The 11724-nt window shown below is 46.5% G+C and overlaps 1 protein-coding gene across 1 annotated transcript in view; it reads left to right on the top strand.

The window, feature by feature from the left end:
* Positions 1-412: 412 nt before the first annotated feature.
* DTD1 (D-aminoacyl-tRNA deacylase 1) overlaps positions 413-11724 on the top strand; it is a 31167-nt gene continuing 19855 nt past the window's right edge. Inside the window, exons 1-3 of the mRNA XM_054822598.1 lie at positions 413-537; positions 3406-3496; positions 8654-8889. Of these exons, the coding sequence (XP_054678573.1) occupies positions 495-537; positions 3406-3496; positions 8654-8889 (370 nt within the window). The 5' untranslated portion in view covers positions 413-494. The remainder of the gene's footprint in view (positions 538-3405; positions 3497-8653; positions 8890-11724) is intronic.

Genomic DNA, 11724 nt, shown 5'->3' with positions numbered 1-11724 from the left:
TAGCCCCAAAGCCACCATCTCCTTTTCCAGAAGGATCCTCCTAGCCACTAGTTTCTATGGACAACCCCCCCCGCCATGTCCCTATAGGCATTCCTATAGAGGACGCCATTCCAGTTACCTGTATTTGCTCCTTTCTGTATGTGCTCCCCCCAAAAGACCCTATGGGCACCAACTCACTTCAGAGGAAGGGAGACCCTCCACACTCAAAGCATCTGTAAACACCTCGCCTGCCTCTACGCACACCTCCCCTGTTTCTACAGAGGCTTCCTATAGGAGAAGCCCCTACAGGCACCGCTCGTGCCCATACAATACTATACCCGCTCCGCCACCGTATAGCGTCTCTCACGGGGAGGCTGCTGCAGCAGCACCTCCCAGCCGCCAGAGGGCGCTGTGAGCGGCGCAGGCCGGCAGGGAGCGGCCGCCGTTGCCTAGCGCCGCCGCCTTCCCCTCTCCCCCGCACCGGCGCCGGGCCTGCGCTGCGCGGCCGCGCCACCATGAAGGCCATCGTCCAGCGGGTGGCCCAGGCCAGTGTCACAGGTCAGTGTGCTGCCACCGAGACGGCCACCGGGGCCGGGCCTCCCTTCCCCGCCTTTGCTCCCCCGCCGCGGCCTCCAACGGCTCCTCAGCGCCTTGCCCACAGTGCCGCCCCCCTCTCGCCTTGCCTCTGCTTGCGTGGGCAGTGCCATCCCCCTCGCTTTCTCCCCCCACGCTCCTCGTTCCCCTGCGTGGGTTCGGGGTGGGTCGGCTTGCTTTGCTTGTGTTGCCGGCGTGTGGTGGCGGTGCTAGCCCAGTCACCCCCTGCATTGCTTGTGTGTGTGTGGGCAGTGCCGTCCCAGTTGCAGTTACCCATGTGTTGTCTATAATGAGAGTTGCCTCCTTGCGTGGCTTGCACTGGTTGGCAGTCCGGTTGCAGTGGCCCTGAGTGGTTTGCATGCGTTGGCACTACAGTTGTGGTCATTTTGCCTTGCTTTGTATGTGTTGGCAGTGCCATCCCAGTTGCATTCTCCTGTAGCCACTACAGTCACAGCCATCTGGCATTGCGTGCATGTGTCGGCAGTGCAGTTGTGATCACCTTCTCCCATGGCTTGAGTCCGTTGGCACTATACTCAGAGATTGCTTGCATTGCTTGCGTGCGTTGGCAGTGCAGTTGCAATCACCTGCCTCCTTGCATGGCAGTGCACTTGCAATCACCTTTTCCGATGGCTTGCTTGTGTCAGGTGCTAAAATAAACATTGCCTCCTTGCATGGCTTCTGTGTGTCAGCAGTGCCGTCCCAGTTGCCAGGGACATGGTTTTCATGTGTTGGCACTATAATCAGAGTTGTTTCCTTGCATTGCTGTTGCGTGTTGGCAGTGCAGTTGCAATCGCCTCCTTGCATTGCTTGCATGTGTTGGCACTGCAGTTGCAGTCATCTCCTTGTATTGCTTGTGTGTGTTGGCAGTGCTGTTCCAGTTACCTTTGCCCATGGTTTGCATGTGTTGTCTCTACAATGAGAGTTCCCTCCTTGCATGGCTTGCATGGTTGGCACTGTAATTGCAGTCATCTCCTTGCATTGCTTGCTTGTGTTGGCAGGGCTGTCCCGATAACTGTTGTGCATTGCTTGTGTGTGTCAATGGAGCCATCCCAGTTGCCTGCTCACGTGGCTCACACGTGCCGGCACTATGATCACAGCTGCCTCTTTGCATTGCTCGTGTGTGTCAGCAGTGCAGTTGTGATCACCTTCTCCCATGGCTTGAGTCCATTGGCACTATAATCAGAGATGCCTCCTTGCATTGCTTGCATGTGTTGGCAGTGCAGTTGCAGTCACCTACCTCCTTGCATGGCTTGCATGTGCTGCCACTACAGTTGCAGGCATCTCCTTGCATTGCTTGTGTGTGTTGACAGTGCCATCCCAGTTGCCTTCTCCTATGGCTTGCACACGTCAGCTCTATGATCGCAGTTGCCTCCTTGCATTGCAAGCGTGTCGACAGCGCAGCCTGACTCACCTTTTCGCATTGCTTCCGTGTGTCAGCAGTGCTGTCCCAGTAGCCAGCATGCATTGCTTCCGTGGGTCAAGGCAGCCAGTGATAGTCCTGGTGCTTGCTTAGCTGCTGGTAGGAATGGTGTGTCCTGACGCTATGTCCCTGCTATTGCACCGGTTGGACCTTCTGTGATGAAGATGCTTAAAACCCCCCAGACGTTTGCACGTGAGGCAGTAAGTGTGTCTGCTGTGGGGCCCAGGGGCAAGGTGGTGTGCAGCAGAATAGCCTGCGTGTTAAATAAAGAGTTTCTGCTTGCCTATGGCTGGTCAGTACACATTGGAAGAGCATGCCTGTGAATAAGTAAGGAGCGCAGCTTTTGTGCACACCTGGTACTATGGGTACAATAGCGGTCAGACCTCATCAGCACTGGGATTGTGGCTGACATTGCCACATTTCTGGGTAGAATTAAAACTGTTGTTTCTGGCTGTCAAAGAGTTTGAGAAGTCCCTCTGCAAGAGTGACAGTGCTGTGCTTTGCAGGAGGATAGATTTCTGAGCTGGAGGGCTCATACCCACATCGGGTGGAAAGGAAGAATTTTTGGGAGTTTTCCCCCCAGGTTTGCTTCTGCCCCCCAGGAATAGTACAGATTTGGCCACTGGTGCACAGACACAAGCCTTCAGCTTTCGCTGGGGGTCTGCTCTCCTTTCTTTTTACAGGATGTTTGGGGCATTTTTCCCCAGTTGCATGAGCCTGGATATGGTTTTAACAGTTGGGTAGCTGGTGCCTATCTCAGTTTTAAGACTTCATTTAAATCTTACTACAGTCATCTCAGGCTCAACCATGTTAAGCTAATTTAAATTAAGATAATTTAACTAAATTAAGATAATTTAAAACATTTCTTAGGAAAACACAATGGTTTGTGTTTTATTGTAATTGTCATTTAAGAGGTTGTGTTCCCAACCAGGAGGTTAGACTTTGCGAGTTGTTCAAAGTCTTATTTCAAAAAATGCATGAGGACTATATCAAATAGAAATCACCTTTTCACAAGTAATGCAAAGTATGTTGGGAGTGGTGGAACAGAGAAGTTGAGTACACTTACTGATATCAACCAAGTGGATAATTTTTACAAGGATTGGAGAGAGCTCTGCCACCTCTCTGGTTAGCACTGCTGATCCAATTCTAGTAAAAAATCTTTATACAGTGTTTTTAAACGCTGGAGTAAGCATCTTGAGCTAGTCACAAATAAGTCATGATATTGGGAAGGCTTTTGAAAGAGGGCTTCTGCATGATCTTTACTCTGAAACAAACTTAAGACAGAGAAGAAGGGTTTAGAACGATGTTTACTTTGGTGGTTGTACAGTTGCCAGCTGAAATCAGTACTTAGCTGTGTCATAAAATGAGACAGTGCTTTTAGCTTTACTTTTCTTTTTTCCCCCCTTCCCCAGTGGGTGGTGAACAAATAAGTTCAATAGGACGAGGCCTCTGTGTGCTGCTGGGCATTTCTTTGGAAGATACGCAAAGAGAGCTGGAGCACATGTAAGTCACATGTTTCCTTTTGCCTTGTACTCTTCTGTTTGTGCATTTCTCACAGTGATACCTGTGCAGTAGCCAAACAAATGGGGCATTCCTGTTGGGAAACTCAGGTTTGCCTGTTAGTTCCTCTTCAGATTTTACCTCAAATGCAGGTTTCTTAGTTGGAGTTTTCATTTTATGTTTCATTGAGAAAAATCTGTTTTCATTCCCTGTGTATGTGTTTTTTATCAAGAACAGACTCAAAAAGGAAGAATCAACCTGTTGGGTTTTTCTGATCTCCCTTTTTGAAATGTCTGTCCTTTTTACTGTATGAATTTACCCTGAAGGACTCCATCCTTCAAGGATGGGATGTATCAGAACCTCAGACTCTCATTTTAGCTTGTACGTGACAAGTTTTGTTCTTCCAAAAGGCTGGACAGACTCATCAGTTACTTTTCCGTAAAAGTGAATCAGTTTTGGCAGTCTGGAGGGCTGGTTCTGGCCATCTGTTCCATGACCACAAAATATTGTGATTCACACGGCAAACACATGCAAGAGAGAGTTCTCCAGGGGCTTCTTCTGTCTCCTTTGGACTGCTCATTGTTCTGGCGCTGACCTCAGTTCTTAAGAAGGCAAAGAACAGGTAATAGAGCTAACTGATGTCAAGAAAAGGAAAGGCTCAAGAAGTGAAGAGAGGCGAATGTGAGCGAGGGTGAAAACAACCCTTAGCAGATGCAGAAAAGAAAGTAGAGAATGGGGATGCGAACTAAAGGTCACCAAAGATCTCACATAAACATCTGACACTTGTAGAGAATTACAGTAAAGCTGAAGGTGTTTTTATTATGACATGCTCCATTGGTTTGCCTTACTGTTTGTGTCCTCAGCGTGTATCATTGTTTCTCATTTCTACTTTGGTGAATATGAAAGATGCTTCTGAATGTTGCAAGTGGGTCATCCGTAGCGACTGTGTTCTCAATGCCAGGTTGTTTGGATGACTGATGCAGGAAAGGCAGGAAGCCAGCATCTGAAAAAAAAGGAATGAAAGAAATCAGCTTAACCAGGCTCTTCAAGTCCTATGAAAGGAAACTTTGGTAATCCTGTAAATGACACAACAGACATCTTTATCATTAAAACACAGCAGTGATGATGATTTAAGCCTATTCACTGGGGCCTTCCAAGGCTTTTAACCATCTGTTTCATTCAGGAGTGAATTCCGTTTGTCTTTGACATGCACAAATTGGCAAGGATGTCTTTTGTGACTGTGTTTCAGGGGGGGTTGGACTAGATGACCTTCAAAGATCCCTTCCAACCTAAACTATTCTATGATTCTATTCTATGACCATAACAAAGTCTCAGCTTTATTGTATACTAACTGCCTCACCTCTGGTGCAGTGTAAAATGTCTGGCTGATGGCTGCAATTGAAATGCTTTGCATGTGATATGCTCCCTTGTTTATAGATGCTACAGATTAGTAGAAGCTAAAAGAAGAAACCAAAGGCAGGAGAGTGGCATGCATGCAGTCTTGTTATCAATCAAAGTCCAGCCATAGACTGGATTGCAAACGTGCCTGCTGCTTTTCAGGATCCATTTGTGAAAGTCTCCTTGTCCTCTCTGAGTATTCAAACCAGTCAGTTCTGCCCTGCAGATCAAAAAATCATCCTTAATACAAATACAAACAAGGCCCAGTCACCACTTTGCTGCCACCTGCAGTTCTGCACTGTTCCCTGCCTTCCTCCTCTCATCTGTGACCAGCAGGTCCAGGGAGATGAATCTCCCCCTCTACTCCTCTCTGGTGAGACCCCACCTGGAAGACTGCGTCCAGCTCTGGGGTCCTCAGTACAAGAACTAGGGAAGATATGGGCCCTCTCCAGAAGGAAACAGGAGACCTGGTTACCTGGGATATGGAGAAGGCTGAGGTACTCAACGACTTTTTTGCCTCAGTCTTCAACAGCAAGTGCTCCAGCCACACTGCCCAAGTTGCAGAAGGCAAAGGCAGGGACTGGTAGATGGAAGAACTATCCACTGTAGGAGAAGATCAGGTTTGAGACCATGTAGAGAACCTGAAGGTGCACAAGTCCATGGGACCTAATGAGATGCATCGGCAGGTCCTGAGGGAACTGGCAGATGAAGTTGCTAAGTGAAGTTCCCACTGACTGGAAAAGGGGAAACATAACCCCCATTTTTAAAAAGGGTAAAAATGAAGACTCAGGGAACTACAGGCCAGTCAGTCTCACCTCTGTGCCTGGCAAGATCATGGAGCAGATCCTCCTGGAAACTATGCTAAGGCACATGGAAAATAAGGAGGTGATCGGTGACAGCCAGCATGGCTTCACTAAGGGCGAACTGTGCCTGACAAATTTGGTGGCCTTCTATGATGGGGTTATAGCGTTGGTGGATAAGGGAATAGCAACTAATGTCATCTACCTGGACTCGTGCAAAGCATTTGACACTGTCCTGCATGACATCCTTGTCTCTATATCGGAGATACGTGGATTTGATGGATGGACCACTTGATGGATAAGGAATTGGCTGGATAGTCATGCTGAAAGGGTTACTGTCAATGGCTTGATGACCAAGTGGGGAGCAGGGAGGAGTAGTGTTCCTCAGGGGTCAGTATTGGGACCGGCGCTGTTTAACACGTTTGTTGGTGACATGGACAGTGGGATCGAGTGCACCCTCAGCAAGTTTGCTGACGACACCAAGCTGTGTGGTGCGGTCGACATGCTGGAGGGAAGGGATGCTATCCAGAGAGATCTTGACAGGCTTGAGAGGTGGGCCCATGCGAACCGCATGAAGTTCAACAAGGCCAAATGCAAGGTCCTGCGCATGAGTCGGGGCAATCCCAAGCACAGCTACAGGCCGCGCAGAGAATGGATGGAGAGCAGCCCTGAGGAGAAGGACTTGGGGGTGTTGGTGTCCGAGAAGCTCAACAGGAGCCGGCAAGGTGCGCTTGCAGCCCAGAAAGCCAACTATATCCTGGGCTGCATCAAGAGAAGTGTGACCAGCAGGTCGAGGGAGGTGATTCTGCCCCTCTACTCTGCTCTCGTGAGACCCCGCCTGGAGTACTGCATCAAGCTCTGGGGTCCCCAGTACAAGAAAGACATGGAGCTGTTGGAGCGAGTGCAGAGGAGGGCCACGCAGATGATCAGAGAGGGCTGGAGCACTTTTCCTGTGAAGACAGGCTGAGAGAGTTGGGGGTGTTCAGCCTGGACAAGAGAAAGCTTTGGGGAGACTTTATAGCAGCCTTCCAGTACCTGAAGGCGGCCTGCAAGAAATCTGGAGAGGGACTTCTTACAAGGGCAAGTAGAGATAGGACAAGGGGTAATGGCTTTAAGCTGAAAGAGCTTTAGATTAGATGTTAGGAAGAAATTCTTTACTGAGAGGGTGGTGAGGCACTGGAATAGGTTGCCCAGAGGAGTTGTGCATGCCACCCCCTCCCTGGAAGTGTTCAAGGCCAGGTTGGATGGGGCTTTGGGCAACCTGGTCTAGCGGAGGGTGTCCCTGCCCATGGCAGGGGGTTGGAACTAGATGATCTTTGAGGTCCCTTCCAACCCAAACTGTTCTATGATTCTGTGATTCTAAGAAGGACACGGACCTGTTGGAGTGGGTCTAGAGGAAGGCCACAGAAATGATCAGAGGGCTGGAGCACCTCTTCTCTGAAAACAGGCTGAGAGAGTTGGTGGTGTTTAGCCTGGAGAAGAGAAGGCTCCAGGGAGACCTTATTGCAGCCTTTCAATACTTAAAGGGCCTTATAAGAAATATGGGGACAGACATTTTGGTAGGGTGTGTAGCGATAGGACAAGGGGTAATGGTTTTAAACTAAAAGAGGGTAGATTTAGACTAGAAATAAGGAAGAAATTTTTTATGATGAGAGTGGTGAAACACTTGGAACAAGTTGCTCGGAGAGGTGGTAGATGTCCCGTCCCTGGAAACATTCAATGTCAGGTTGGACTGGGCTGTGAGCAACCTGATCTAGTTGAAGATGTCCCTGATCATTGCAGAGACAGTTGGATTAGATGACCTTTAAAGGTCCCTTCCAACCCAAACCATTCTGTGATTCTATGATTCTGTAATCCTGATGAAAAAGTGCCGTACTCATCTGGCTTGTGGGGCTTGGTTTGGAAAGAGTACTAGGAAGTGACAAAGCTGGAGGAATATATGTGAATCATGTTTGGAAACAACCATAGTTTAGGATGATCTCATTTCATACTGAGTGTGATTTCCCAGTGCGGTGAGAGGATTAAATTTCCCAAAGCTATTCACATGTTAAAAAATGTTGTGATGTATGAAATCAGATAGTAAAGAGTAAGCTTTCTTACTTCCTATGCCATTTTTATGTAATCCTGTAACTTGCAGTTATTCTATCCTGATCTCACGTTCTGTAAAATGATGATGTTAATTAACGGTCTGACAATGTTATGCGTAAGGGCGTTCTTGGTTATGGCTCTGCCTAATGTGATGAGATTCTCATGGTTTAGGAAGGAAGGGACAAAGGGATATCTTGTTATGTGGAGGCAGAATTAATATTCATCTGCCTTCCTTTTTATCTCATCCTGTGTGGTAGGCTGTCGTGGTTTAACCTGGCTGGCAGCTAAAACAACCACACAGCCGTTCACTTACTACCCCCCCCAGTTGGATGGGGGAGAGAATCAAAAAGAAAAAGAGGTAAAACTCGTGGATTGAGATAAAGACAGTTTAATAGGACAGAAAAGGAATACAATAATAATGATGATGATGGTGATGATAAAAGAATATACAAAGCAAGCGATGCACAGCACAATTGCTCACCACCCAGAGACGATGCTCAGCTAGTTCCTGAGCCGCGCTACCTCCCAGCCATCCCCCCAGTTAAATAGAGCATGATGTCATATGGTATGGAATATCCCTTTGGCCAGTTTGGGTCAGCTGTCTTGGCTGTGTCCCCTCCCAGCTCCTTGGGCGCCCCCTGCCTTCTTGTTGGCAGAGCAGTATGAGAAGCTGAATAGTCCTTGACTGCTTGGCAACAGCTAAAGTATCAGTGTGTTATCAACATTGTTCTCATCCTAAATCCAAAACACAGCACTACACCAGCTGCTAGGAAGAAAATTAACTATATCCCTGCTGAAACCAAGACACTGGCAATAACTTGTACCTGTTGATCCTGCATGGGACAATTTAGGAATTATCTTTTTCTCCTCCTAGGGTTCGAAAGATCTTGAACTTGCGAGTATTTGAAGATGAAAGTGGGAAGCACTGGTCCAAAAGCGTGATGGATAAACAGTATGAAGTGTTGTGTGTGAGCCAATTTACTCTCCAGTGCATCCTGAAAGGAAACAAGCCCGACTACCACATGGCGATGCCCACAGAGCAGGCGGAATGTTTTTATAACAACTTCCTAGAGCAGCTAAGAAAAGCCTACAAGCCAGAGCTTATTAAAGGTAAGGGCAAAAGGTTGGTAAGGTCCTTGATGTGACCAGTGAACCTTGTTTGTATGTGCTCTTCCCTAATCATTACTTTCTTTATTCTACAATTTTCTGTCTGTGTTGCAAAGTAGCTGTCTTTATGCAGCAGAAGATATGGGGATGTTCTGGTATTTTCACCTGCAGCCCAGCAGGGTGATCACTCCAGTCTTCCTGGCCAAGCTGTTTCCTGGCATTCATCTAGAACAGTTTGACATGTAGATGCTCCTGTATTGTTATTGGCTGTACAGCATGAACAATGACTCTGACAACATAACCCAGAGAGACTGCAGCCATGAGAACAAGCTCTGGAGTTAGGCTCCCTCAAAGGCTGGATGTTTTATGCAGTGTAGCTAGATTAACCCAGGAGGAACATTTTTTCTGAGGCATATGTGGTTAGTCAGGCTTGAAGGTGTCACCAGCGTGTGATGGACAGTGTAGCTCCATCTGTCACTTTAATTTTACATTCTGTTAAATGGTAATGATGACAGTGGGAGGTGTTATGTGGTACTTGAGAACAGTGTTTGATTTAGGCTATCTTTTCTCAACTCTATGCCATGTATGCAACAGTTTTCTTTTTACCAGAAAATGCCAGGCTTCCCTTTGCATTTGTGCTCTATCCACCCTTAATCTTTACTGTTTTGCTTTTCTGTTTGCTTTCTGGCCATTTTCCTATTTAGACTTGATTTTTTTATACACTTGCCCAGAAGACAAGTGTCTAGAAAAGACTGTTTTTAAAATGGGGGCTATTAATAGATAACAGTCAGCCTTACTTTCATTATGAGGACCAAAAGGAGACAAAAGGCAGAAAACTGGTAGCTGGGGAAAGATTTAGAGGCTAATCTCCATATTGACTGTAGATTAAGGTAGTTATCCCAGTGCTTTCCAAGGAGGCGCAGTGAAAGGCACACATAAAATGTCCATCTTGTGTCAGCTTTCCAGTACCTTGATATATTCTTCCAATCAACATTTGTTGATGATAAGGAATGCATTTCTGATACCTGTTCCCTGCATCCCTTTCAGTCCGTAACATAAAAAACTTCTGTTCTAATGAATTCAGAGTCTGTGCTTTATGAATCTTTATCTTTGTTGAGTGATGACTAAGTTAGGACCCATTCCTGTGCCTCTGAAACTGGTAACAGAACTTCCTAGGAAGTCGATAGGTAGAAGATTTGCTCTGGTAAGATTTGATCGAGTTGGACCCTTATGTCCTGGTAAACTAAAAGCGAGTATGGACTTTCTTCTTTCACGTAAATGAGGTGTGGAAAAATTGATATATCTTCATATATCTACATCTTTATTCTTGGGGTTCGGAAAATGCTTTGTTTCTGAAATACTTTCAATCAGTTTATATTTTGACAGCAGGTTTTTGAAGTTCTCTTTTCAGTGAACAACAGTGAGTGTTGTCGCTTTGGAATAAGTCCTCTTATCTGGAGCAAGAGTGCCCACATGGAGTTAATTAGGAATAACTTTCCAAGTAGATAAGCTTAGAAGTAACTTCTGAATAAAACCAGTGTGAAGTTTCTAGGTCATGAGGCTTGAGATATGTCCAAAAAATATTCTGAAAGTAAATCATATCTCATTTTCAAGTCTTTACATCTCAGATGTGGCTTGTCTGTCTCACCTCAGGTAGAGATCTCCTTTGCCTCTGAAGAAGGCATGCATGCCAGATTTTAAGGGAAAAGGAATTCTAAGAGGTGTCCAGCAGAATAAAATTGTCATTTTAATTATACTTGTAGGATCCTTTTTTATGGCAGAGGATGTTGCAAGGAGGTGACTTGATCAGTTGAGAAGCCTTAAAAGCGGGGAAAGGTACTTACTACATTGAAGAGCATTGTGGTATAAAATGCAGGAAAATAAATAGTATTTAAGGGTGAGTTGGTAGTGTCTCCCATGGACAGTAGAGGGTCATGTCATAAATTTACCCAAAGTTGCTGGGGTAACAGGCAACATCCAAGGCAAGTGGATTCTTTCTCCTCCTTTCCTTCTGACTGAAAAATGAAAATCAGTCCAGACAGACTCTTGGGACAGAGAGATGGAAGAGATGATGTCTTCAGTTTCCTTGCAGTCCTGTGCAGAAGAGGGATTTGTCTGCATCAACATTCAAGGCCAGAACAATCAACTCTCTTGCAGCCTGTCTGCCCGAGCGCCACAGGGGTGATATGTTCCACCAGTGTGCTCTTAGGTGAATGCAAAATGCAGTGGTACCACAGATGTCAGTCTGTTTTAGGGGAGTCAGGCTTGTTTCTCAACTCATCTCTTCAGGAAACGATAACACACAAATGAAAAATGCCTTCTCTGAAAGTTTATATGAATTGCCATATACTGACACTACGGTAGACACTGGGACAAGGGAAGGAAGGTAGGAGCATGTTTTTGAGGCAGGCAGCCAGCACTGAGGGAGATTCTGCTGAAGAAGCATCTCTTCCTAAAGAGGAATTAGGTGTTGATTTAAGAAGAAATTGTGAAACTAGGTTTTAGCTTTCCCTTGTTCTTTCAGGCAAGACCAGACCCTGAAGCTGCAGAGAAGAAAAGCTGTGTTTTGGGTGAGGCCACTTCTTGAAAAGAGCTATGAGGACCATTGGACTGCTATAACCCTTTGGTTTTGATGTATAAGGGAGGTGCCAGCCCAAAAATACAGAAGCGTCCCATGAGGAAAGCACATACTGCACAGGGACCATGGTCCCTGAAACTACAGGACATGTCAATTTGTGTAAGGGAGAGTGGCAGCCTCTTCTGACAACATCACCACCTTTGCAGTATGTTTGAAAGCTTGAAGATGAAGGTGTGTGGTGGTCCACGAGACATTTTGGA

This window comes from Grus americana, chromosome 3 (assembly GCF_028858705.1).
Source record: "Grus americana isolate bGruAme1 chromosome 3, bGruAme1.mat, whole genome shotgun sequence".
NCBI lineage: Eukaryota > Metazoa > Chordata > Aves > Gruiformes > Gruidae > Grus > Grus americana.
This window is presented reverse-complemented; position numbering and strand designations above follow the sequence as displayed.